Source organism: Benincasa hispida, chromosome 6 (genome assembly GCF_027475165.1).
Source record: "Benincasa hispida cultivar pf3 chromosome 6, pf3_genome.v1.1, whole genome shotgun sequence".
In the NCBI taxonomy this organism is placed as follows: domain Eukaryota; kingdom Viridiplantae; phylum Streptophyta; class Magnoliopsida; order Cucurbitales; family Cucurbitaceae; genus Benincasa; species Benincasa hispida.
The window spans coordinates 52,019,353-52,045,017 of record NC_143483.1 but is presented as its reverse complement, the minus strand read 5'-3'; the positions used below and the strand labels follow the sequence as shown (position 1 = coordinate 52,045,017).

General features: G+C 30.5%; 4 protein-coding genes across 4 annotated transcripts; 2 read left to right on the top strand and 2 right to left on the bottom strand.

Moving 5' to 3' along the window:
• The first annotated feature begins 205 nt into the window (after positions 1–205).
• Positions 206–6,007, top strand: PNG1 (peptide-N-glycanase 1). Its single transcript, XM_039035300.2, has 15 exons — positions 206–481; positions 590–682; positions 889–975; positions 1,381–1,463; positions 1,674–1,787; positions 2,279–2,333; positions 2,412–2,498; positions 2,697–2,752; positions 2,870–2,929; positions 3,024–3,111; positions 3,271–4,029; positions 4,111–4,171; positions 4,638–4,740; positions 5,470–5,604; positions 5,689–6,007. Exons 2-15 carry the CDS (start codon positions 623–625, stop codon positions 5,783–5,785), a joined length of 1,845 nt encoding a protein of 614 aa, XP_038891228.1. The 5' UTR covers positions 206–481; positions 590–622; the 3' UTR covers positions 5,786–6,007.
• A 647-nt stretch (positions 6,008–6,654) lies between these two features.
• LOC120080604 (PITH domain protein (DUF1000)) lies at positions 6,655–11,682 on the bottom strand. Its single transcript, XM_039035326.2, has 8 exons — positions 11,421–11,682; positions 11,163–11,249; positions 9,404–9,527; positions 8,656–8,704; positions 8,511–8,568; positions 8,355–8,401; positions 8,179–8,256; positions 6,655–7,067 (listed from the first exon to the last, which is right to left on the bottom strand). Exons 1-8 carry the CDS (start codon positions 11,457–11,459, stop codon positions 7,019–7,021), a joined length of 531 nt encoding a protein of 176 aa, XP_038891254.1. The 5' UTR covers positions 11,460–11,682; the 3' UTR covers positions 6,655–7,018.
• A 2,339-nt stretch (positions 11,683–14,021) lies between these two features.
• EMB3119 (Ribose 5-phosphate isomerase, type A protein) lies at positions 14,022–15,634 on the top strand. The gene is made up of 2 exons (XM_039035212.2): positions 14,022–15,017; positions 15,436–15,634. The coding sequence occupies exon 1, from the start codon at positions 14,138–14,140 to the stop codon at positions 14,990–14,992; it is 855 nt and encodes a 284-aa protein (XP_038891140.1). The 5' UTR covers positions 14,022–14,137; the 3' UTR covers positions 14,993–15,017; positions 15,436–15,634.
• A 2,347-nt stretch (positions 15,635–17,981) lies between these two features.
• LOC120080588 (uncharacterized) lies at positions 17,982–23,652 on the bottom strand. Its single transcript, XM_039035306.2, has 6 exons — positions 23,448–23,652; positions 22,156–22,308; positions 21,971–22,051; positions 21,763–21,888; positions 20,800–20,889; positions 17,982–18,319 (listed from the first exon to the last, which is right to left on the bottom strand). The coding sequence occupies exons 1-6, from the start codon at positions 23,548–23,550 to the stop codon at positions 18,246–18,248; spliced, it is 627 nt and encodes a 208-aa protein (XP_038891234.1). The 5' UTR covers positions 23,551–23,652; the 3' UTR covers positions 17,982–18,245.
• Positions 23,653–25,665: the final 2,013 nt, after the last annotated feature.

Here is a 25,665-nt window from a genome sequence, read left to right as displayed (position 1 = left end):
TAGTATGATTGATATTAAATTTATATAGTTTTACAAGAGAAATGAACATTAAAAATAAATAAATAAATAAATATATATATATATATATATATAGTTTTAGAGGTTGGATCCCTCGTTATACGTATTAATTAATTTTAAAGAAAATGAAATAAAAAATAATATTATTAAAAAACCTCATTATTTAGCCGAAACTATTTTAAAACCCGGAAAGTTGCATTCGCTGGCCACCTTCATATTTGAAGAAAGGGAAAAGCGGAAGTGGAAGGAAGGTATCAAAAGCATTGTGCTTCAAATTCCAATTTCACCGTTGCTACTCAAGTCAAGAGCTTCGATGAAAATGGCTCAGTTTGATGATCTATCAGACGCTTAAAGGCGAGAAGAAGCAGACAAGTCGCGGCTATGTCCGATGATAAAGCTCCGGTTGTTATGATCGACCATTGGCGGAGGACATACAACTAACAATTGGTCATAAGTGTCGAAGGTTCGTTTATTCGATCAATTTTGTTTGGAAATGATTCTGTTCGTCGTTATTGATGATTATCATAATTTGCTTGCTGCGACGTTTTGATTATGGGACTGAATTTTGCAGGAGAAGACAGTGCCTGCGTCGAGGTAGTTAGTTATGGATGATAGGCAGAAGTTTGAGAAGAAGATAAGAGGCTTTATTGATCAAGTTCGCTTGGTATAGCTTTCTTGTTCTTTTTCCGTTTGTACTACGGTTTCAATTTGATTTTCCTTTGTTCGTTAGGTTGATAGATAGTTGACGATGTTGTGAATAGTGTACAATGAGTTTTTTCTAGCATTGTAGGAGTATCCACCATCCGTTGTTGTATGATCCTTGGAAGAATTGTTTTCTCTTTGATTAATTGACCTATTTGTTTGCTGCAGTATGAAGATCCAAAAAGCCAAGAGTCTGCAAGGAAAACTGTTCCTGTGGAAGAGCTTCAGGAGAAAGCGCTAGTATCTCTGGCCAAGGTGTCAATTGATTTGCTTCCATATACTGTATTTTATTGAAACTGCTCTCTCTGTTTCCTCTCTTATTTATCCGAAGTCATTCTGAATATTGTAATGCCTAAGATTGGAGACTAGGCAGTATGCTTCCATGCACTGCCTCATATATCATAATTAGAATTTAGTCAGTTGCCTACGGTAAGATATAGATACCAAAATATCTTCGCGTTCTAATTGCACTTTTTTTAATTCCTGCCTTGGATTTTGTGGCTTTGCCACTTTTTGAACTCTGTTGCAATTCTTTTTTTTTTTTAAGCAAGCAGGACTTTATTTTTTAAGGTTTTCTAGCTCTAGCTGAATAGGTCTAGACAACATCATGTCAAAAGCTTGTGTGCTTGACAATTAGTCATTGTGGTGAGCCCGTTGTAGGAGGGAAAGTACGAACCATCCAAATGGGAACAAGATCATGCTTTCTTGTTGCAGCTTCTTTTCTGGTTCAAGCAATCATTCAGGTACTTGCTCTGTATTACTTTATTGGATCGATTATTGGACTGCAATCATTTTCGGAGTCCATGGTATTCTTTTAAGTTGTAATCCTTGGTCAATATTCTTCCATAGTTCCTTGCTGATATGATTTGAATCATGTGATGCATTTATCTCCTTATGTGTTATGCTAACATCATTGGTCGATGAAACTCCTGCATTTATTTATTATTGTGAAGGTGGGTTAATGCACCTTCTTGTGAACATTGTGGAGATACGACAACATTTCAAGATATGGGCAATCCACTTCCTTCAGAACTTCAGTTTGGTGGTTATCGAGTTGAACTATATTGGTATGTGCAATGGACTCTTTTGGTTAGGCTTATACTTCTGGATTCAACGTTCTATATTGCTAGACTTTTCCGTTCACGTGAACTACGTCTTTTGCCAAATGCATGAAGAATAAGGTATAAACAAATTGTTTATAATTTTTTCCTGCTACTTTAGTGATTACTTTCTGCTACTTTTTTATAGTTTGACCTCTTTCGTTACAAATTAGAACACCTTTTATATACACCTGTAAGTGTTTGGATTTGTACTCTTTTATTTCATTCTCAATGAAATTGGTTTATCTTCTCAAAGATGGTCTGAAATGAGGTCCATTTCCAAATGTGATCAATTTTTGGATAGTGGTAAATACTAAGCATAGAGGTTTAGTATTAGGTTTTGGTGTGTTGGTGAATGGTAGAATTCATGTATTTCATTTTCTTCCTTTTTTTCTTCCTTTTTTTCTTCCTCTCTAATCTTCTACTTCTCTCTCGTTTCTCTCTGTTTACACTTCTAGCTGTAATTCATGCCAAAAGGTTACTCGTTTCCCACGTTTCAATGATCCAATAAAGGTACTCAATTTTCTTTATGCAATCAAAAAGTCTTATATAATTAAATAGGTTTCAATTTCACTCCCTTTTGGCATGCAGCTTTCTGAAACAAGGAGGGGACGCTGTGGAGAATGGGCCAATTGCTTTACATTCTACTGTCGTGTTTTTGGCTATGAATCTCGATTGGTGAGTTATCTCATGATTTTATCTTTTTCCTTAAATTACCATTTTTTTGAGATAACCTTAAACGATGTTGAGGGAAGAAACTTAGCTACATGTAGTAATATGTTGTGAAGGCATCTGGTTTTTTATGTATTTCTTTAAGAAGAAACGGTAACTTGATAGAGATTTGGCTCTTTTGTACTAATTTTTGTTTATCTCCAGATTCTTGATCTTACTGATCATGTTTGGACCGAGTGCTTCTCTCTTCTTTTAGGGAGGTTAGTTTAATTTATAGGTCTATTGTTCTTATTAGAAAAAAGTAATAGGCACCATTGGTAGTTGATTTATATTAGCGAACCTTTAAAATTTGATGTTGACCGCTATTTATTACTCAGATGGATGCACCTAGATCCCTGTGAAGCAGTATATGACCAACCATTGTTGTATGAAAAGGGGTACTTGTTCTTTTATCAATTTGTCTCAATATGAGGTATGGACCAAAAGTAATTTTTTACTCATCTGAGTTTAATTTTATTTTTCTATTCACAGGTGGAATAAGAAATTAAATTATGTCATTGCAATTTCTATAGATGGAGTTCGTGATGTCACTAAGCACTACACGAGGAAATGGAATGAGGTATGAAGTAATGACCTTAGTGTTTGTTCCGCAATCTAATTTTCAACTCTACTGTATAAAAAGGGGAAACGGTATGAATTATTTTCTCTTATGTGTAAATTTCTTGCTCTTTGTTTGTTAATTCATGCATGATTTTGTTTTTTTTAATAAAAAATATAGGTTTTATCTCGAAGAAATATCGTTACAGAGGAGATCTTATCAAATATGCTTGCAGAAATAACAAGACAATGTCGGTCAACCTTTACATCTCAATTACTGTCTGAACTTGAAGATCGTGATGAAAAGGAAAATCAAGCACGGGAGATAGACACCCACTCTATGGATGATTCTTCGGTTTCATTACCTGGAAGACAAAGTGGAGACAAGGAGTGGCGCAAATCAAGATTGGAGATTGGCTCTGATGAGGAAGGCTCTTTGAGTTCTTCTGCATGTCCTGTTCGTAAATGTGTGGATGAGCATGTGACAAGGATTTATAGTGCATTTCATTCTATTCTATCTCAACTTCCTGATGAATTTTCCAAGTCTGCAGCAATTGAAGTACTTGTACTTATTCAAGGGATTGTAACAAATCTCAAGAAATCTGCCTTTAGGACAAGAAGGGTTTTGGTAGATTCAGACTCAGATGAGATGAAACCCTTTTTGCATCGGTTGTTTCCTTCCTTGAAGGGTTTTCTTGGTGCTTTGTCATTAGATAGCAATCTGGACACTGATGGGAGGGTTGAAATTTGGTTGGCCAATGAGCCTGTTTATACCTCTTTAGCATTGCCTGTTGTGTTAGATGCTTTTGAAGAAGTAATACAAGATATCAACAAATGTGATAACTTTGGTAGAGGCTTTTTATGTCTTCCTCGTCTGAAGTTAAAAAGAATGCATTCTGGCTTGGTCCTTGCAAGTGGCGAGGAACTTCCTTTTGGAATAGTAAGTTCTGTTTACCATTGCTAATGCTTTATTATTTTAGGGAAGCGTGCATCTTAAAGATTTCTTTAATCAAACTTACAGGCTACATCAGCATTTGATGGGATTCGTTCATCCAAATGGGAAGAGCCAAATGGCGCGAAAGGTACGTGTACAGCTCTAAATACAGTGAACATGATAAACAAACATAGCAGTTTGCCTAGATGGTTTTTTTTAATGATCGGGATGCGAGCATATGGTAAGGACATGTTTATTAGAATATATTGTATACCTTGGTATGTCAATCACAGCGTTGGAAATTTTCTGGATATTTGCATTTTGCATGCATTAAATAAAGACAAATGAAGTTTTGCAATATCTATGAGAAGTGGCAAAAACGTAACAACATATTTCTAATGATGCAAGTGTCATAACAATGGTTTATTGAAGGAAATCTAGGAACAATCAAAAGAATCTCTAAATTGTTTAATATTGCTCATTTAAGAAAATTCAATATCTACTTCTTTTTGGTTATTTTAATATGGATACAATAAAGTAACACAAGATAACAACCCCTCTTATCTTTGTGCCAAACAAAGTTGTGTTTGTGTTTCATGTACTTCCTCTTGTAGGTTGTTGGATCATGTACAAGGTATTAGACAACAAGATGGAAGAATTGGTTGCCTATGAGTTGATGTCAGCTAATGATGCACCTGAAAGGGATCCAATGGATTGGTATTATTTTCAATGCAGTTGATCAAATATTACCATTCTGTATTATTATTATGTGTTGCCTTGTGTTTTTATTTTCAAGTGATTGCTTTGAACAGTTGATTTCATTGTTTGCCCAATCTGCTGCACTTTTGATGCACAACCTGATGGGAAAATTTTCTAGTTACAAAGTTGCATAGTTGCATGTTAGTTTGTTCATCGAGTTTTGAATAAGATTATGAACTATGGATAAAAGATGAATAAGTTCTCCAAGATTTGATGATTTACATCATTTGTTGTCAGGCTGTCAGTCCTTTCAGTCTCTTTTGGCATGGTTGGCTGTAGACTTTCCGGTTTGTGTTTGGCTTGGAATCGAGATGGTTATGTTATTATTCAGGAGGTGCTTCTAAGCTCTCCTATTAAGAGGAGATTGTGGCACGTTAGTTTTTTTGCTATTTCGTGGAGAGTTTGGCTCTAGCGGACCGGTGAATTTTTTAGAGAGGTGGAAAGATTGGGTGATCGAGGTTTAATGCCTCTTTGTGGGCTTCAGTTGTTAGGTTCTTTTGTGTAGTTATGATCTTAATTTGATTTTGTTAGGTTGGAGTCCGTTGTTTTGCAGTTTTTCGATCTTTTTTTTTGTGAGGTTTTTCTTTTCTTTCTTTTTACCTTGTCTATTCTTTCATTTTGTTGAATGAAAGTTCAGTTTCTAAGGTGATTTATTTTCATACCAATCTTTGGCAATTCTGGTGGCAGGGTTGTTGAGGGGAGTGAAGATGGGGGAAGCAGTTGGCATCTTCTTGATGAACAAACAAATCAAATGTTTGACAACCGTTTTCAACGTAGAAGTTTCTTTGTTGTCAAAACTGGTCACTTATCAAATGCTTTCAGGTAAGTACTCTTCTAATGATCTTCTCTGTAACATCGAAGCACGGTTACTTGCGCATTTCTAATATGTAATAATCATGGAATCAGGTTTAGATTCTTGGCAGTTCGTGATGTCGAGTCGACGTCAAGGTTACAAATTGGTAGCATTGATTTGTATGCTCCAAGTTTTAGCTCAATAAGCTGAACTTGAGAATTCCTCAACATAGATAAATAAATAAATAAACTGAACTTGGGATCAATGTGGTTCTTTCCAAGTCTCTATATTGGCAGGAACCAGGAAATGATGAATGGTCCCCTATGGGAACTACATAAAAGGTTAAAAGTACAGATCGAGATCCCTTGGTATAACTTTGTACAACTTTATACAATGTAAAAAGTTAATTCAATGATAAGAAATTTGATCACCCATCCCCACATCAAAAAGAAGTAATACATAAATAAAATACATAATATGTATTGGCTAATATGTTTTATGAAAATTTAAGAACAAGTATCAATTTATACTCTTAATTTTGAGTGTTGTATCAATTTAAATTTTGAACTAATAATTGTAATTTAAATCTTGAGTTTTCATAAGTATATCAATTTACTCTCTCCATAAAATATTGGTTGACTATTATCATGTCAAACTTATAATTTGAGACGATTAAACTCTTAATTTTGCATAAACCAATCAATTTAGATCCTTCATGATTGATGATTTAAACATCTTCAACGCATTAATTCTCAAAGTTGGTTTTACAAAATAGATGATAAGAGTATTTATGGGGCGATTTTCGATGGAAGTTTTGTCTAAGGGTTAAATTAATTTTTTATAAAAATTTAGACATTTACCTGATACAATTATAACTTCCACATGAGGAGTTTTCAACAATGGATGGTGTAAAATATACTGTTATAAATTGATATTTTCCCAGTTGGAGCAAGGATAAGATATTTGACATTGTAGTAAACTTGTAAAGTAGAATAAGTCATACAAATAAACCGTTCAAGAATTTTTCTTTTCCCTCTTCAAAAGCTGGTTTGAATGAACGATGAAATACTCACATAGGATGATCTTAAAGGGTCATTCATTAGTTTGGTTGGATCAACCTTATTGAGAAGAAAACAATACATCTATTCAGCACAATACGTAAATCAATTCCTCTCGTATTCATTTTAAATGGCTAACTTAATCTCAACCATGATCAAGCAGATCTAATAGTTAGAGAATTTGACTACCTAACAATGTGCATAAGTGTGATATATTGAACTACACATTGCCACCGATCGAGCAGGTATACAAACTCATCAAAGTTCCAGAATACGACATCAAAAAGCCATTATAAAGTTCTTATCGTTATGGCAGATTGAACTTTGATATCAATTACTCATAATCATATGAGTGTGAGACCATCATTCCTCTCTTTTTTGGCATTCAGTGATCCTCGATCTTCTTTAGGCCCTTCATGTCAGTTGTTTCAACGCTGCATAAACAGATCATCAACTTCAACATTTCATAAAGCATAAAGAAATAATGAAATGGAGTTGAACACTTTTTTCCTCTATTCCAATCCTACCATGGGCATAATCTCAACAAGCAATGTAAATTTAGATTATAGTATATGAGATGGTCTATATTATTCATGGAGGATCGTAGTTTGTACTTGATGTTGTCCCCTAAAGCAAAGTACATGCATCAATTATCATGGAATAGAATATGAAAAAAGGAACTCGAGAGGACTATTTAATATGTTAGTCCCTATTTAAAAAATATTCTCTGGAGTTAGTGAGTTTGCAAGTTCGGTATGGAATTACTTCTTTTAGACGTTTGGTTTTTTGCTAGCTCAACACAAGGATACAAATGTTATGATCAGGAAGTTCCTCCTCCATGTGCCCCTTTGTGAGGAAGGTTGCTTTTTGTCACTTACAGGAGTGTGCACTACTTTATGGGTTCTCTAAGGGAAGTGGAATAACAAATCTTTGGAGGGATTGAAAGTGATCCAAGTGATATTTGGTCCTTTGTCAGATTCATTGTTTCTCTCCGGGCTTCAATTTCAAAGACCTTAAGTAACAATTCTATAGGAACTGTTTTGCATAGTTAGAGCCCCTTTCTTTAGTGGAGTTCCTTCTTTTGTAAACTTAGTTTTCTGAATGTCTTTATATTCTTTATTTTTTTTTCAAAGAAAGTTGTTTTCGCCCGGAGGGAAAAAAAAGGTCCTAAACGTTGCTAATAAGAAATTTGTATACTAATTAAATAATCTGCAAAAGAAAGAGTAAGAGGTTTAAAATATCTGTTAGCCATCAAGCAAGGATGAAAGTAGCAAAACTCTAGCATGGAATTTACAAAGATGAACTAATCTAAGCATTCCTTAATGGATATAGCACCTGTTACTTTCCTCGAAAATGTTCTCTTTTGTGGATGTAAGTTCATATACTATCACTCAGTTATTAGTCAAGGTAACTAAAATATAACCTCATATCATCTAAGCTTGCTGAGTGTGCAATATAGGAGTAATTCAATTAAAATGTGGCAAGGAAAATATAGACGATAAAAATTAACTCAAGTGGAATATTTAATTGTTAAAAACAACTTACGTTGTTCCGTACAAGGCAATCTTTTGAATTTTTGTAGTGTCAGCTCCGGATTGGTTATCCTCTATAAAAATTGTCAAGCTGATAAAAGATTTAAATTATTCAGAACAATCAACCAATACTTTCAATATACGATATCTCAATGAAGACAATTAACATTGATGAGAGAAATGACTTACCTACGAACATTTTGAAATTTCACGTACTTTACAACCTCTGGCTTTCCCTACGAAGCATAACAATAAAACAATGATCTCCCAATTCTTGTATATAATCTCTTCTAAAGAGTTTTCCATTTTGTGATGAGATACAGTTAAAAGTATGGGAAAATCTACCGTAAGATTATCTGGGGACAACACGATCGTGTCACTAGGAGGGTAGTCATTGACGTTGCTGCAATGTTCATGAAACAAACAATCAACTGATAATATTTAGAAAACATTTGCACCAAATATTAACTAAAGAAAACAATTAGTTTACCCAAATCCCATATTCTCCTTGTTTGAGAAAAGCTTTACAGTCCTAGGGCCTGGGAACAACCTAAGTATTAGAATCCTGTGATTTGTAAATTAAGAAGAATAAAAGAGAGCGTGAAAGACAATGTGTACATTCCTGGTTAAGTGATAGCACCATTCCATGGCAATCCATTTTTCATTTAAAAAGAGATATTGCAATATACTTATTTGAATAGAGAGATAAATAGAGGTACGAGCATAACTAAAGGGGAGGGGGATTAGAATTAGACATCCTCCAACAGCCAAGAAATACTAAAAAAACAAAAACTTATCAATTGACTGAGATTAAGACGAGATAATTACAAAAGATTTTGATAGAAAGTCAAGAAAGCACATTTATCCACTTCCAAACTCAGGGTTATTTTTCTTTCTAACCCTGAGAAATTTTCCATTTCTATGTTCATAGTCCATTACCATGCCACCACACCCCCAAAAAAATAAAATAAATAAAACTGCAGGACATCAAAGGATTTACAAGACATAAAAATAAAAAATAAAAGAGAGAAGAGAAAAAAAAATCAATTAGTAAAAACTTAAAATGGACTTGTCACACCCTCATTGACCATGTTGAATTTGTAAAACATGTAACATAATGTTTTATGCCAATAGATTAGATGAGCTATAATTATACATGACAAGCAGTAATGAAATACTCGGAAGAAAATAAACTATGGATTAGAATTAATAAACGGTGTAATAGAAAGAGTAGTCACCTTCCTCTTCAGGTCCCTTAATGACCAAGGAATGCAATTTAATGACTTGGTTAAAAGGTATGTATATCAAAAGCTGCTCGTCTGCATCACTCTCCAGAAGCAAGCTGTCATTATCCCTACAAGTCTAATTTAGGGAGAAAAAAAAGTTGATTCAAGCCCTCAGTATAATAATTTCCCTTGGCTGTTGGGAAGAAATTAAGGGGAAAAAGAGAACTATTTTATCATGAAGATTTTCTTTTAAGTTATAATTTCATTTTGGTCCATCTACTTTTAGACTTGTTTTATCTTAGTCCTTGTACTTTAAAATGTACAAATTTAGTTTTCATACTTCGATAAATCTTAAAGTTAGTTCCTACATAAGGTAGTGATTAATTTTCCCCCCAAAAAAATGAGCCCAGTTAGCCTTTCCTCTATCAATTTTGAAAATATTTCACATTCTTATAGAATGGAAATTAATATTAATATTATTTCACCAAATTCGACAAAAATTAACTCTGAACTAACAGCAAGGAGTAAATTTATACTTTATTAAAAATATTGGGACTAAATTTGAATATTTAAAAGTACAAAAACTAAAACGAAACAAGTCCAAAGCAAAAGGACCAAAATGACATACATCAACTTCTAGTGTGATGAATGAATGTATAAAAGGAGTGACCTAAAAAATAGCCCCAAACAAATAAGCAATCTAAAAACAAAATTACGATAGGTTGGTACAATAGTTGAGAATTAAAAAAATGAAGGATAATTTCATAACACTTTAGACTAAAACACCAGAATAGAAAGAAATTAAGATGTTTCACACTGCAGATCTCTCTCAAGACTACCCTTAGTATACTTTATTTCTTTCAACTTTCAATCCATGGATTCAACAAAATAACGAAGAAATTTTTCTGCCAGTGATTCAGATCCTTATCATGGAAATTTTGGTTAACAAGCACCTTCGCCACTACACCCCTACAATCCTTGGGAGTAGTCAAACTGACTCCAAACGTGTGCACAAATCAATTCTAAGTTCCACGTGAAAGTGACATGTCGATAACAAATATCTTGTATTGTTTTCATACACAACGAACCCCCCACTGACAGCCCAGAATCATAGATGAAGGCTTTTAGACAAAGTCTATGCCGTGCGTTTAATCTTACCAATGAAACCCTTTAGGTGATAACTTGATCTTCTTCGGGATTTTGGCCTCCAAAATCAGAGTGAAAGAGAGGGATCAGGGATGGGGAGTAAAAAAACAAAAGATGCCAGATAGCTGAAGAACCCAACTACATGTATTACTAAAAATGGAGAAAGATTATACAGAACATGTAACTCAATATCACAAAGATGTCTTCCAAATTGAAAGTAAAAAAACCAATCTCGAGAGGGAAGGTAGTTTCATTTTACGAAGTAATAATGACTTGACCAACATCTGTTTTCAAAGGGGGAAATATTCACCAACTTGGTTCATAGAGCTAAATTCACATTTGCCCAACTTCCCATCTCAGCAGATGCAAACCCCACTCCCTCCTCCACACCATTCCCACATAAAGTTTCTCAAGAAGATATTGAATATACGAAAGATTTGCAATTAGAAAGAAAGAGAGAAGTAAACTACATTCTCCAATGAACACAAGTCTAACTCGGCATCATCTTTAACTTCATTAAACCAAGAAATTAATTATTAAACCATGTAAAGAAATTTTAAAAAAAACTACAGTGAAGCAAGTGCAACTAACAAACAGCTCTAGTCAAAATAATAACAAACAGCACCTGGTTAAGAGCATTTGTAAAAGTATGGCTGAAATTCTGGTTAAGGCACTCGACACCAGACCAGTTAATGAAGTCGGACAGATCAACCTAGTTAAAAACAAAGAATCAGTATGAAGAACAAAAACTAAGCTTAAAGCAATAAAATCCATCCTCAAAACTCAAGCGACAGATTCGAGTATTAACATGATTACTAATCATTTCACGACAAATTAAGCAAGAAATCGTGAACCAAACGCCGCAAGAACTTGAACCACTCACCTGATTCCGATGAATACCGGTGGCAGATGCGGCAGCCATAGCTAATCGAACGAGAAGAGAAGGGAAACAAAGGAATATGGGAATGAATTCTGCGTAAAGCAAAACTCCATTGCTCCCAAAATTGGTCGCGTCGGGGCGGAAAGGTCCGGTAGGAATCGGCCTTGACCCGCATATTCGCTTGGGTCAAACCCATTAACCCCATTCCATATTCTACAAGCTTGTTTGGCCCATTCAAGAAAATTATTCCTAATGGTCACATTCTAATTGCTCCCTCTAAACCCGATTGTTCTTTTTACCCTATATGAGATAGAAGAATCGAACTTTTGACCTTGAGATCTATAATACAAATTTTATATCGATTGAACTATACTCATGTTGATCTTAAATACATAGTTGAATCGTAATTCTTTGATTCCTAACATTGAACTGTATAAAACTTGTGTTAACCTCATTAAATTATTTCCATCTGACATCATTTTGTATTCAAGTAAATTTGTCATTAAATCTTAGGAAGATAATTATCATATATTGAAACTCAATCCCTCTAAGTGTTTTGTTATATTCATTTTTTTTAAGAAAATACTTTGTTAAGTTTCAAATTTGGTTCTTAAATATTGATAGTTGTGTTCTTAAACTTTGATGGTTACATCATTCACAAGTAATAGGAGAAGACTCAAATCTATGACATTCTGGGAAGAAGTTGAAATTTTTTATTCGTTGAGATATGCTCAAGTTGACAACAAATTGATTGAATTAATAAATATTTAAAAGATTTTTAAGAAATCAAGTAACATTTACAACGATGGTTAAAAAATATTATTTGCAATAATTTTCTAACGGCTTAAAACAAAATTTGAAAAATGGTTGAAGATTCATTTGAGTATGTATTTTTAAGTCTATTTATAACAAAAGGCTAAACTTTGACAATTAACACGGTTTAAATTACCAACCCCCATTAAATAACTTTACAAGGATGAGATTGAGAATTGATGTAGAAGAAAAATTAGTGCTAAGTAGTTGAGTTGGTGGAGTCAAAACATAAGGGATTCATAGACAATAATTAAAAGAATGTTAGAGTCATCACGTGCTAGGTTATTCTTACAAAAACATTGCAAATTTAATCCAAACTAACCAAAACTCATCATCAGAATGTGCATTTCATTAACATCACAACCTCGAATTCAAATTAGAAGTTTAAATTTGATTCTCCAAATAGAAGTTTGAATGCATACTTTATTAGTGTTAAAGCATTATCAAACTCAAACTACCTCAGCCATAAAATTTGTTGCTAAAATCTAATTTATGTAGAATTTTTTTTTTTTTTTTTTTTTTTTTTTTGAAATTTGTGAAGGGAATCAAAATTATAATTTAGAAGTTGATAATACACGTTTTATATCGGTTAAGTTATGTTCATTTTGACTTCTAATAGAATATGTTAAGAGATGTAAAACTAACTCTTTGGAAAATAAAATCTTCATTTGGAACATGTATAAAGAATTTTGCACTTACCTACCTACCAATCAATAGATGTCTTTCCATTAACCATGATTACAAAGTTAATAGGTGTTGATGACAAAATACAGACAAGGAAACTCACCTGACCTTCACATGCCTTTGACAGTGAACTTGTAATTTTGGGGAAGGAAGACAACCTACGAGATAAAAAGAGAAAATACATGTCCCCTCTCCCACTTAGTCCTTTTCTCCCTTGGCCTGTTAACCTATTTCTTGCACTTCTATAATTTTTATGTGATGATCATTGACAGTATGTACTTCTTAACTCAAATTTTTTTGTCCAAAATGACCAATAACAAGAACAATTTATTATTTTTAAGAAAAAGAAAAACAACTTCTTTTTTAAAGAAGAAATTCTTTTGTATAGTCCTCTCTCAAAAATGTCAAAAACATAATAGTAATCAATAACAGATACGACTGCCCAAGGAAGCAAGTATTAGTCTATTATCTATAAGAAATGAATTATGTTCCTAATACGATTGGTGAAATCTTGCTAATTCGTCATAATACAAATCTCTATGCTATATTTGAATAGTATTAAAACAGGAAAATTATCAATTCACATAGTAAACTTTAGAGATGTTCGAACTAGTAATTGAATCAATTTAAACTTTAAACTTTCATAAGTATATTAATTTATAACCTTCATTCCTTTATATTTGGATAAACATTACATGTAAGAATTGAATAAATTGACCATTTTCAGATGTAATTTTTTAAAAATGATCTAAATTGATTCACTAAAAAAAACTTATATAATTGTAAGAATTATAACAATTATATAAATTTGAGAGTCCGATTTTTATTCTCTAGTTTTTACAATTATTATAAGTTTGATGGCTCAATTTTAATATTTATATAAGTAATTTTAATTTGAGGGTGCAATTGTAATATACGATTTTTATCATTAACCCAAAACTAAATTAAATAATGTAAAAAAGAAAAGCCAACCAAAATTGAATCAAGAGCTCCAACAACACCAAACCTCTACCAACCCCAAATGTCCATTTCACAGACCACACCAAAAAAAAAAAAACTAAAAAGTTCCCTTTTTTTTTTTCCCATATAATTATAACAAACTAAATTAAAAAGGAAAAATTGCAAAATTATTAGCCAGTGGGAGTTGGATAAGCGAAGTGAAGAGAAGGAAAGAAGAGAGAAGAACACAAAAAAACTCAAATCCCTATCCCTTGCTCTCATCCATGGCTTCCCTTTCCTTCATTTCTCCTCCTTCTCTGTCCTCCTCCCGCCATGTTTCCTCCATAGCCAACCTTCTTCTCCGCTCCTCAAAACCCCTAAATCTCTCCGCCCCTTGCCGTCCTCTCTCCGTCCATGCCCGCTCCGTCTCCACTCTCACTCAAGACGACCTCAAGAAACTCGCCGCCGACAAAGCCGTCGAGTATGTCAAGAGTGGCATGGTCCTCGGCCTCGGCACCGGCTCCACCGCCGCCTTCGTCGTCGCTAAGATTGGCGAACTTCTCAACACTAATCAATTGACCGACATTGTTGGAATCCCTACCTCCAAGCGGACCGAGGAGCAAGCTAGGGCATTAGGAATTCCTCTTTCTGTATTGGACGATCATCCGCATCTCGATTTAGCTATCGATGGCGCTGATGAAGTCGATCCAGATCTGAATCTTGTCAAAGGCCGCGGCGGCGCTTTATTGCGTGAGAAAATGGTGGAGGCTGCTTCCGATAAATTCGTCGTTGTCGTCGATGATACTAAATTAGTTGACGGTCTCGGTGGAAGCGGTCTCGCGATGCCGGTTGAAGTTGTTCAGTTTTGCTGGAAATATAATTTGGTGAGGCTTCAAGAGCTGTTTAAGGACGAAGGTTGCGAGGCGAAGCTCCGATTGGACGCCGATGGCAAGCCGTATGTCACCGATAACTCGAATTACATAGTGGATTTGTATTTCAAGACTCCGATCAAGGATGGATTGGCGGCCGGAAAAGAGATATCGGCGTTTGAAGGAGTAGTGGAGCATGGATTGTTCTTGGATATGGCGACCGCCGTAATCATCGCCGGAAAAGATGGAATCGACATCAAGAACAAATGATTTCGTTTCCATTTTACTTCCCTTGGTGAGTTCTTCTGAAAACTGTTACAATTCCTCCTCTGCAACTTCTTTTTTTGTTTTTCGGTTCATGATTTCTTGGTAACAATGAGCTTGATTTCATCACTGTATTATAAGAAATTGTGCAAATTTTTGCTGATGATATGCTTAAAATTTGGGATGGGATAAATGTAAATTGTCAAATGAGGAAGTGAAAACTATCGAATGTAATAATTTCTGTTGAAGGATAGAAAGATAGAACATGGTTGAGTTCAAATAATTGAATGAGTTAACACTTAAAATATACTTTTCATCTAAGTATCGTTAATTTTAGATTAAAAATCTGAGTGCAGAATTTTCATGCAATTTAGTTTTTGAATTTTGGTTTATAACAAACTTATCCTTATTTTTGTAACTTTGTATCATTTTTATTGTGAATTTTCTAGGGGAATCGAACCACAGACCTCGAGGTCGATAATACAAACACTATGCCAATTGAGCTACGTTCTTGTTGGTTATCTTATGAATTTTCTTGATACCCAAATATTGTAGAATTAAGTTGGTTGTTCCATGAAATTAGTGCGCATAAATGAGTCCGAACATTCACGGATTTCAAAAAATAAAATCATTCTTATAATTTAGTTACTATACTTTCAAATTAGGCATATCAATAACCTAATTAAGGACCTAACATGTTGGCATTTAATTCTTTTTTATGGTAAGGATTAAATTGCTACAAATTTAAAAATTTGGTGACTAAATTGTTATAAAATTGAAAGTATAGAGACTAAATCATTACAAATGCTCTGTTAATTTCATGAAAGTTTAGAGATAAAATATTTTTTAATTTTCTTTTTTTACTGAAGTTGGCATAGCGTAGCTAGGGTTGTTGATAGACACTAATATTTTGCTATATTTGAAAACATTTCCAATTGTTTTGTTATTTAGTTAGGGTTGTTGATAGACACTAATATTTTGCTATATTTGAAAACATTTCCAACTGTTTTGTTATTTAAAAACAATCAGTTTAATAGGAATTTGTGTGTATTCGTCCTGAGAGTAGAGATTTGTATCTCTATACTTCAACGGTTTATATTTCTATACTTCAACTTGTTGTACTAAAGAAAAATAATGACAACAATTTTATTTAATTTCATCCAAGAATGTTATATTATGAATTAAATCCATGAAATTTTGAGTGATCTTGAGTTTAATTTAATAAATAGATAATTTTATCGAGAGGTTAAATTCTCACCCTCATATTTATAATGAGCTCCAATGACTATCTTTATTTGGACTAAATTTTAGAAAATTTCAATTATGTTTAACTCTTTTTTCTAATATAAATTCATGTCATTTTTTACATGGAACACTAATTAGATTAACAACTTACAAGTGATCATTTACCACAAAGGTAGTTTTAAATTTCATTCTACATGTAATTGCCATTTTTTTAAATGTGTGATCATTTGACATGAAGTGGCATTAAAAGGGAAAAGGGAGCAAATTAGCCAATAAATTTCAATGGGTGGGTTGGTGACATATTTTTAACACTTTTTTATTTTTGGGTCAGGATCATTTTTTAATTCAAATGCCATCACCCACATTAATATTAGGATTGTAGTGATAGATTACGATAAATATCTATCAGTGTCTGGTAGATGTCTCTCACAGTCTATTGCCCACTGATATCTATCATATTGATAGATAGTGACATTTTGTTATACTTGAAAATATTTTTAACAGTTTTATTATTTAAGATAGTTATTCATAATGTTAACAATAATATTTACTATTTTCTTTTTAAGAAATCGAACTTTCATTTGATAGTATAATACCAACAAGATTAGCAACAACACATTAAATTTTAAGAAATAAAAAATATATATGAACACAATTCATTTTTTTTTTTTTTTTTTTAGTTTGAAAACCAACAAGACATACTCATCGGTCTATTATAGATTGTGCAAAGTGCCCAAGAGTTAATTCACATCCTCAAATTGGACACTTTACATTCTAACTCTAAATTGTTGTTTAAATAATAAAGAAAATATTTATAGGAAAAACAAACAGAAAAACAGTATAGCTATATGAGATTTATATTGTTTTTTTTATTAAAAAAATCCTAGATGTGATTTTCCTTTAAATAGGTTTACAAAATAAAAATAAAAATATAAGAATTATAAAAATTGGAGGGCTAGGACTCAATTCTTTTGATATTCTACTTGCCTAACCTTTTTTCTTTATGATCCCACCTACCTAATTTTTCTAGTATTTTGCATAAGCATGAATTATTCTATTATCTCATAGATTCATATTTTTTCCTATACACAAATAAGTGAAAATAGTAAAAACGAGCATAGTTCGATTGTCATTTGAATATGTTGGTAATGTCGGGATATGTAGTTTGAATCTCCTTTCTTTCATTATTGTACTAAAAAAACAAGTGAAAGGACAAATTTTTTTATTTTCAATGCTTTTTATTTATTCTTTTATTACGCTAAGAACAATTTCACATATGCTCAAAGGGCAAAATGTTTATTTTTAGAAAAAGTGCTTGCCCACTGAATTCATCTATCAAAATTAAATGTTTTTTTTAAAGAGCTTCCCTGCTAGTTGATGCATACTTATTTTTCCGGTTCAATTTAATTAGTCAAATAAAATAAAGCTCAAAATATTTTATAAAAAAATTATTACATGACAAATTGTGATTAGATCATTGAAGTGAGCTAAAAAAAAAAAAGTGTGAATGCAAGTTTTTTCTATTTCAAAAGTTTGAAATAAAGATTATTATTATTAGAAGCGAAATAACATTAATGTGGATCGGTCTTGTAATAAAAAATTAACGTGGGAATTGGTTTAAAGAGTTAAAATCCCTCCTTATTAGTTTATCTCTTGTTTTTTTAGTGCGTTCTTACGAGCTTTTCTTTACAAAGTGAATAGTCTAATTAATAAATTGTTACTGGTATGAAAGTTTAAGGACTAAAAGTGATTTTTAAAATAATAATAATAATAATAATAAAATAAAAAAAAACTAATGCAATAACATTAATATCTGTACAAAACTATTACAAAATCAGTCATCACCAGCCTCCAAGGACTAAAGGTATGATTTATTTATTATATGTACCAAACTCCAAATATAAGATATAAGAATATAATCTATATGAAACAAAAAAACAGTGTGACAACCAAAATGAATATCAGTTTATATTTATTATTTAATATCTTATATATAGTAAAGGATGTGCTAGTTTCAAAGCTCCATGCTCATGGCAAATAAAATTGCTATAGCCACCCAATGTAACTTTTCTGGTAGAATGGAGTTTCCTGAAATAGAAAAAAAGGAAAAGTTAGCATTATTAAAATTTTGGAGTTTATTTGAAAAGAGTGTTTTAAAAATTAATTTTTCATGTTACTAAGGATGACAAAAATGACATGTTTTTTTTCAAGCTTAACTCAATTAAGAAGTTGGACTTATATTTGTTAGGTTGGTTGTTGAAAATATCATAAATGATTATTGGTAAACCTCACAGCCTTATTCGATATACGAAGTACTATTAATAATTTTGAAATATAAATTCATATTTATCTAATATGATATCAAAGTCACTGAAATTTGATTGAATATTCAATCCAAAACAAATAATTAGAATTTGATCCAAGAATGGTGAATCTAAGAAAGTACCAAGATGATCAGCTATGTTGAAGATATCATATTGGAAAAAACAGAGATAATTCACCATCTTTATAAACCATTCTTAAATGATATATTCTACGTTGAAATTTGTTTTATTTTAATCTTTGTACTTCCAATTATTTACATTTAATCCATTTACTATCAATAAATCTTAAAATTAGCTTTACATGAAAATTATTATTATTATTTAACCAAATTTGAAAGAAAAAAATTCTTCAAATTAACCACACATGATTTATTTTTAAAATTCTTTCTTTTCTTCGACGAGGACTAAATTTTAAAAGTTAGAATAAAATTAGATCCAGATTATATGGATCAAAATGATACTTTAACCTAATCTTTACCAACTATATATCTACAAACTAATATAAATATATAGGTCCATACACAAATTCAATTTCGATCTAGAGATAGGTTAGAAATCCAAACTTCAGACCCTAAATTTCATTAAACTTGTACTTATTAAAATAGGAAACCTAATATTCCTAAAGTTTATTTTTTAAATAAAGGATAATTGAGACACAAATAGATATAAGATAACATATTAAGTTAAGCTACTTGCCAACATTTTTCAATGTTTTGTAGGTTAATTTAAAGAGGAGTTTTGATAAAACAAGGTGGTGGACTTGGACTTCTTATTATATGTCATAATGTCAATAGAACTCTTGAAAGGAATATATAATATATGGCAAAAGGAGAAATTAATTAATTTCCATGCCTCCTTTTCAACTTATAGATGCTAAGCATATATTTTACAATTTTTTTTTTAAAGAAAATTATTTTAAATGATAAAACTGTTCAAAAATATTTATAAATAATAGTAAAATAACACAATATATCTATAATATACTACGATAGATGACTATAGATTATTATTTGTGTCTATCTGTCTCTAATGTCGTTTCTCAAATTTTAACATTAATTAAGAAATAAATTTCTACACGTTATAAAAACTTTCATTCTAAGCAATGAACAAAGAAAAATGTAGAAGACGAGCACGTGGATGAACTTGGATCCAAAGAACCACAATAATTTAAAGAAAAATAATAAAATCGTGCAATTTTTTTACTATTTATATATTATTATTTTATAGAAGATGACTGTTTAAATTAATGGTGAATAAATTATTAGAGACATCGTGCTGTGGGTCATTTTTTAACTTTGAATTTAAGTTTAAAATATGTTGAAGCATTCAATTTTGTGTTTTTCTATTATTGTAAACAACGTTTCCCTTCCACCTCTGTTTTTCTTAATTTTTTTTATAAAAAAAATCAATTCCAATCTTTTCATGATATTCCTTGATTATCATCTAATATGAAAACATTTTTTTTTACTTACTATGCAGATTATGTTTTTCCTTTTTGTTTTTTTTTTTTTTAAAAATTATGCCGTGCGTGTTAATTTATGTATCTATTAACAATGTTTTTGCCTAATTAGTCTGATTTTTAGAAGTATTTTTAAATTTTTGAGCTAAGTTTTAAGATTTTTATATTTAAAAAATAATAATTAAAGGTTATAATTATTTTTTTTAAAAAAATACAATCAAGATATTAAAACTTTGGTCCTAAAAAAAGTTTTACAAATTAATTTTTGAGCTTTCAATTTTTTTTAAAATTTCCAAATTTATTCTATTAGATATAAAATTCAAAATTATAAATAGGATTAATTTTTGAAAAGTTTAAATTTAGCATGAACCTATTAAACACCAAATTAGAATTTTATAGACATAATTATTAGATGTTTTTAGAATTTTGAAATTAAATAAATATAAACACTAAAATTAACTAGACCCTATTTGGTAATTAATTTGTTATTCGTTTTTTATTTTTAAAAATTAAACCTAATTCATCTATATTTTTTTTACAATGAATTACATTTTTCTTAAGTACAATAGTTAAATTCTTAGCCAAATTTAAAAAATAAAAATAATTTTTTGAAAGTTACTTTTTTTTTAAAGAAAATTTCAAAATTTGGATTAAAAAGAATGAATTTGAAGGTGAAAATAATGTCCATAGACTTACTTTTTAAAAAAAACAAAAAACAAAAATAAAATAGTTAATAAACGGGTTTGAAATTTATAATTTAACCTATAGAATGTGAACCATCTCACCTTGTCCAGTGCCTGGACCACTTCCATTATCAGTAGAATTCACATTTGCAACTTTAATTCCAAGCTTTGCACAATCGGATCCAATTGTACCTATTGAATAATATATTAAATAATTATATCGTCAATTTAAATTTACATTAAGAATTTAAAACACACCATCCATTCCTAATTTTTATATTTATTTTGATTTACTTCCTTTTTAAAAAATATATATATATGAGATTGACTTCAAACATAAATATAATTTAATTGACATAAATATATACTTTTAGATCGGACTCCACGGATTGAACTCAAAAAAACAAAAAAAAACCCTAAAATTTCGAATTCCAACTCAATGTTCTATAAGATCGTAAGATATTCGTGAAATACATCACTAGTCTGATCAATATCGACAGCCCAAACCCTTAATCATAACCTAATAATTAGTCGATCAATAATCTCTAAGCATAGTTCACTGAAAAAAGATGTCAATTACCATCTCAAAATTGATGGTACAATTTTTCATCCACGATTGTTAAATCTAAAATTAAAAAAAAAAAAAAAAAGTAAATTGATAACTCAAAAAATATAGTTATTAAATATAATGTTGAATTACAAGTTTAGTCCATGAACTTTCAATAAACTTAGAAAAATCTCTAATAAGTCCTTCCAACTTTCAAGCTTTTGTTGAATGGGTACATTAACTTTAGAAATTGTCTAATAAGTCTTCTAAACTTTCAAATTTGTGTTCAATATTGATGTTTCAATTCATGTAAGTAATACACGAAATTGAAACATTGTTCCACTAGATATAAAAATCATTCGATATTTATTACATCAATTCATTTTTTTAAAAAATAAACAGTTTGGAGACTTATTAGATTCGAAAGTTTAAAACTCCAAGAATCCATTAGAGATTAAGGGAAGTTTTGAGTATGAATTAGTTGAAAAAAGGAAAGAGAAATAAGAAGGGAATCTTACAATCACTATAGCAAGGGAAAGCAGAGATGTTGAGGAGATTGTAATAGCCAGATTTGCATTCACATGTGTGTGCATAAGTTCTGTTCTTCACACAGCTTCCTTCTCCACAGTAAGCCCAATAGCAAACTGCAAACACATCATATCAATCCATGCTTAAAACATATCAAAAACAGAATTCAGGGCAAATGGTGGTGCAAAACGACATTACCATCGAAGAAAGACGAGTTATTCGGAACCGGCTTCTCCGGCACCGGCGGCGGCGCCGGCTGACAGCCATAGTTGAGAGAACCTAAACAACAACGACAAGAAACAGAGATGGCAGAGGGGAGAGAGTTGAGACATTAAATCGATTGCCATTTTCAACAAACAGAGGAATCTGAGAGAGGAATTTACAATTAGGGATTACACAAGGAAGAAAAGTGAGATCGTCGTCATCTTCACGAGTTCGCTTCCAGCCAGAATTACATTCGCATTTGAATCCGAACGGATATCCAGCGTCGGCCGTGCAATTCCCCTTTCCGCAGTTCACTTCTTCGCAGATTTTATCTGTAATAACAAATATGTTAGGCCTTCTTTCATATATATTTTCTAACTTTATAAGTTTAACTATTATTGAAAATTTCTCTCACCGATATGTGTTAGCGATCTAGAGATTTGTAACTCAAATCTCTCGTCCTATTTGACAAATTGAATCATCCATAATTTTTAGATAGTAATTGTTGTTTTACCACTTAGTTCTACTCGGTTATTAAGAATTATACAAAAAATTTTGAACTATTTTTAAATAAAGGAAAATGAGTTAACTTATTTAAAGGTATAGTAAAATGTCATTTTCATTATTTATCAGTGTTAGTAATAGAAATCTATTGTAATTTATCACTAATAGAAAATGATATTTTGTTATACTTCGAAAATATTTTCAGCAATTTTTACCATTTAAAACAATTATCCAAGTTTTTAAATTATAAAAGATGTTTTTTTTATTATTTTTATTTTTATTGCAGGGTTATTTTCTTGTTTATGAGCCATCAAAATTGTTTATAAGTTTTTTAGAGACCAGAAAAAGTTGGATTTTTTTAAAAAAGTATAACAAATATGGAGTATGTAGATTTGATATTTATATTACTTAAGTAAGCTCTTTTTTGCCTTTTTCTTTTTTTCTTTTGGAAGCGTTTGATTACATAATGGTCAATAACAATTACGGGTATAATAAAATAAAAAGTATAGGTTTAATTCATGATGATCAATGTCAAAGTGAGTTTAGCTCATTTCTCTCTAGAGATTGAAGATTCGATCTCTCATTCCTAAAGTTGTTGTACACTAAAAAAAATAATCATAGGATCAAACTAAACATTTCATGATATTTTTTTTCTTCATTCATGTTTATCGAAATTTTAAGAAAGATTTTTTCTGATTTTCCATAAATATATATATTTTTTTTTTTTGTAATTTAAATGTTACATATAACACTAAAAATTTGAATATTTTATTTTAGATTTTAATTTTCATGATTCCTTAAAAAAGTTTGAAATGTGAGGAGAAAACAAAAAGATTACCAAATACACGCTTCTTCATGAAACTGAGTATAGTTCCACTGATATAAAGTTTGTACTATCGAGCTCAATGTCGGAAAAACAAATATGAAGTATAAGAAAACAAAAAAAAATAAAGAAGAAAAAACGTACCAAGAAATGGAAATCGATCATCTGCAGTTACAATAGTAACGATGAGGAAGAAGAGGAGGATGGGAAGAAAGTCAACAAGGCGGTGAGAGGAAAACACCGCCATGGTTTCTCTAGAGAGAGAAAATGGAAGAGAGAGATACAATAGAAGTAGAAGAGATGATGAAAATTGAGTAATATGAAGCAATTAAACAACATTATTATATATAGAGAGAAAAGGGGGAAGAGTTTGAAGTTTTCAAAAGTTTGGAAGATGGTTTCTTCTTTTAATATAATAATTTTATTACATAAGACTTTTTTGGGTATATCTGAGTGGGAAAACTTAGTAATACTCATGTCTTAAATGAGTTAGTTTTAGTTTCTTTGTCCTTTTATTCCTATGGGATAAATAAAAGACTTGGTTTTCTAGAATTCAAGATAAAATTTTGGTGGTAGTTCGATTGATAGTTGTAATAAATTTAATTTTAACAATAGAGTAAATCTCCGATTTTATATAAATCGATCACATTTATCACATCATTTTTTATTTTAGAGTCCGTTTGATAACTTTTCGTTTTTTTTTTTCTATTTCTCATTTTTCAAGAAAATGACTTGTTTGATAACTGTTCCCGTTTTTTGTTCTAAATTTGAGGAACATTTCTAAGAAAAGAAATTTTTTTTGTTCCATTTCTATCTTATATTAGATTATTTTTTATTTAACAAAATGCATTCTTGACCTATTGGTAGTTTTATTTTGTTTTGTTTTCTTTTTATATTTTCATATTTTATTTATTAATTTTATGTTTACAAAATAAAATAAAGTATAATTATATTTTATTTTAATTTTGAATTTTAAAATTCTTCAATATTTAGATTTATATATTATTTTAATTTTCAATATGTATGTTAGTTTTTTTATATTTCAAATTTCAACTCTCAAGGTACTTTTATTTCTTCTTTGTCTTTTTATATTTATTTCCATCTTTTATATTTTCTTTATTTTCTTTATCAATTTTGTTATTTACAAAAATAATTTTGCTATATTTATATTTTATTTTAATCTTGAATTTTAAAATTCTCCAATATTTAGATTTATATATTACTTTAATTTTCAATATTTATACTAACTTTATTCTTTATATTTCAACTTTTGATTATTAAATTTTGCAATATGCATGTTTATATATTATCTTAATTTTAATATTTTAGTATATTTGAAATTGAGTAGACTTTTACCGTATATATAAATTTTGCTGACTAAAACATTTATTTAGCTTAGCTTTAATATTTTACAACTACGACATTTACATAATAATGTAATTAAGCTGGATTTGACTTGATATCATTTAAGACAAATGACTCGAATTAGAGATGACAATGCTAATCAAATTTAGGCAACATATGAAGAATAAAATACAATTTGTTATTATATTTCGTTTTCATTAGGACTTACTTGTATTAGATGACATAAACTTTTGATAATATCTTTTTCAATGTTTAATGTATGATATATCTTCTCTTTTTATATTATATTGTAAAAAAAAAAAGAAAAAAAAAACAAGAAACAGGAAATAGTTATCAAACAAGTTTCTGATTATATTTCATTTTAAGAAATAGGAAACGAGAATAATTACAAAAAATATTTATGTTTCTTATTATTAAAAAAATAAGAAATAGGAATAAAAAAAAAGAAACGAGAGCATTATCAAACAAGTTTTAGTTGGGACTCGTGACCATCCTAGGTTATAATAATGGTGTCATATTGACCAGATGAATAATGGTTGTTGACGTTGTAATTTATATGATTCGTTCATTATATTTTTCAGTTTTGGAATCTATTTATTTTTTTTAATTGTTTAAGTATATCTTAAAAGAAAAGGAAGATGGGAGGAAAGATGGACATGTGATAGTATTTGTGTGACATGATCTCTACTATTTATTTGATTAATTAATTGTATTTTGTTTGGAATGTGTAACATGTTCATACTAAAATAATATGTAGACAGATTATATACTGTTTGAAATGACTTAATTTTTTTTTCTTAAAAAAAAATCATTTTCATTTAAACACTTTTTTTTTTTTTTAAAAAAACTTCATGCAAAAATTTGTTTGATTTGTTGTATATTAAAATATTTTTTTTTTATTAATTTCAAATTACTATAAAAGAATTTGCTAGTAATGGTAGCAGTCGAAGTTGGCCAGAGGTGGTCGGAGATGGTGACTGGAGGTTGCCGGAGATGG

Bases quoted from the DNA above. Each gene is read 5' to 3' on its own strand.
- PNG1 (XM_039035300.2), top strand. From the start codon at position 623: ATGGATGATAGGCAGAAGTTTGAGAAGAAGATAAGAGGCTTTATTGAT. The intron at 976-1,380 runs GTGTCAATTGAT...AGCCCGTTGTAG, and splicing joins CGCTAGTATCTCTGGCCAAG to GAGGGAAAGTACGAACCATC. The intron at 1,788-2,278 runs GTATGTGCAATG...TTACACTTCTAG, and splicing joins TATCGAGTTGAACTATATTG to CTGTAATTCATGCCAAAAGG.
- LOC120080604 (XM_039035326.2), bottom strand. From the start codon at position 11,459: ATGGCTGCCGCATCTGCCACCGGTATTCATCGGAATCAG. The intron at 9,528-11,162 runs GTGCTGTTTGTT...TCCCTAAATTAG, and splicing joins TTACAAATGCTCTTAACCAG to ACTTGTAGGGATAATGACAG. The intron at 8,569-8,655 runs GTAAACTAATTG...TGAACATTGCAG, and splicing joins AAGGAGAATATGGGATTTGG to CAACGTCAATGACTACCCTC.
- EMB3119 (XM_039035212.2), top strand. From the start codon at position 14,138: ATGGCTTCCCTTTCCTTCATTTCTCCTCCTTCTCTGTCCTCCTCCCGC.
- LOC120080588 (XM_039035306.2), bottom strand. From the start codon at position 23,550: ATGGCGGTGTTTTCCTCTCACCGCCTTGTTGACTTTCTTCCCATCCTC. The intron at 22,309-23,447 runs GTACGTTTTTTC...TTGTTATTACAG, and splicing joins TGATCGATTTCCATTTCTTG to ATAAAATCTGCGAAGAAGTG. The intron at 22,052-22,155 runs GTAAATTCCTCT...GTTGTTGTTTAG, and splicing joins TCCTTGTGTAATCCCTAATT to GTTCTCTCAACTATGGCTGT.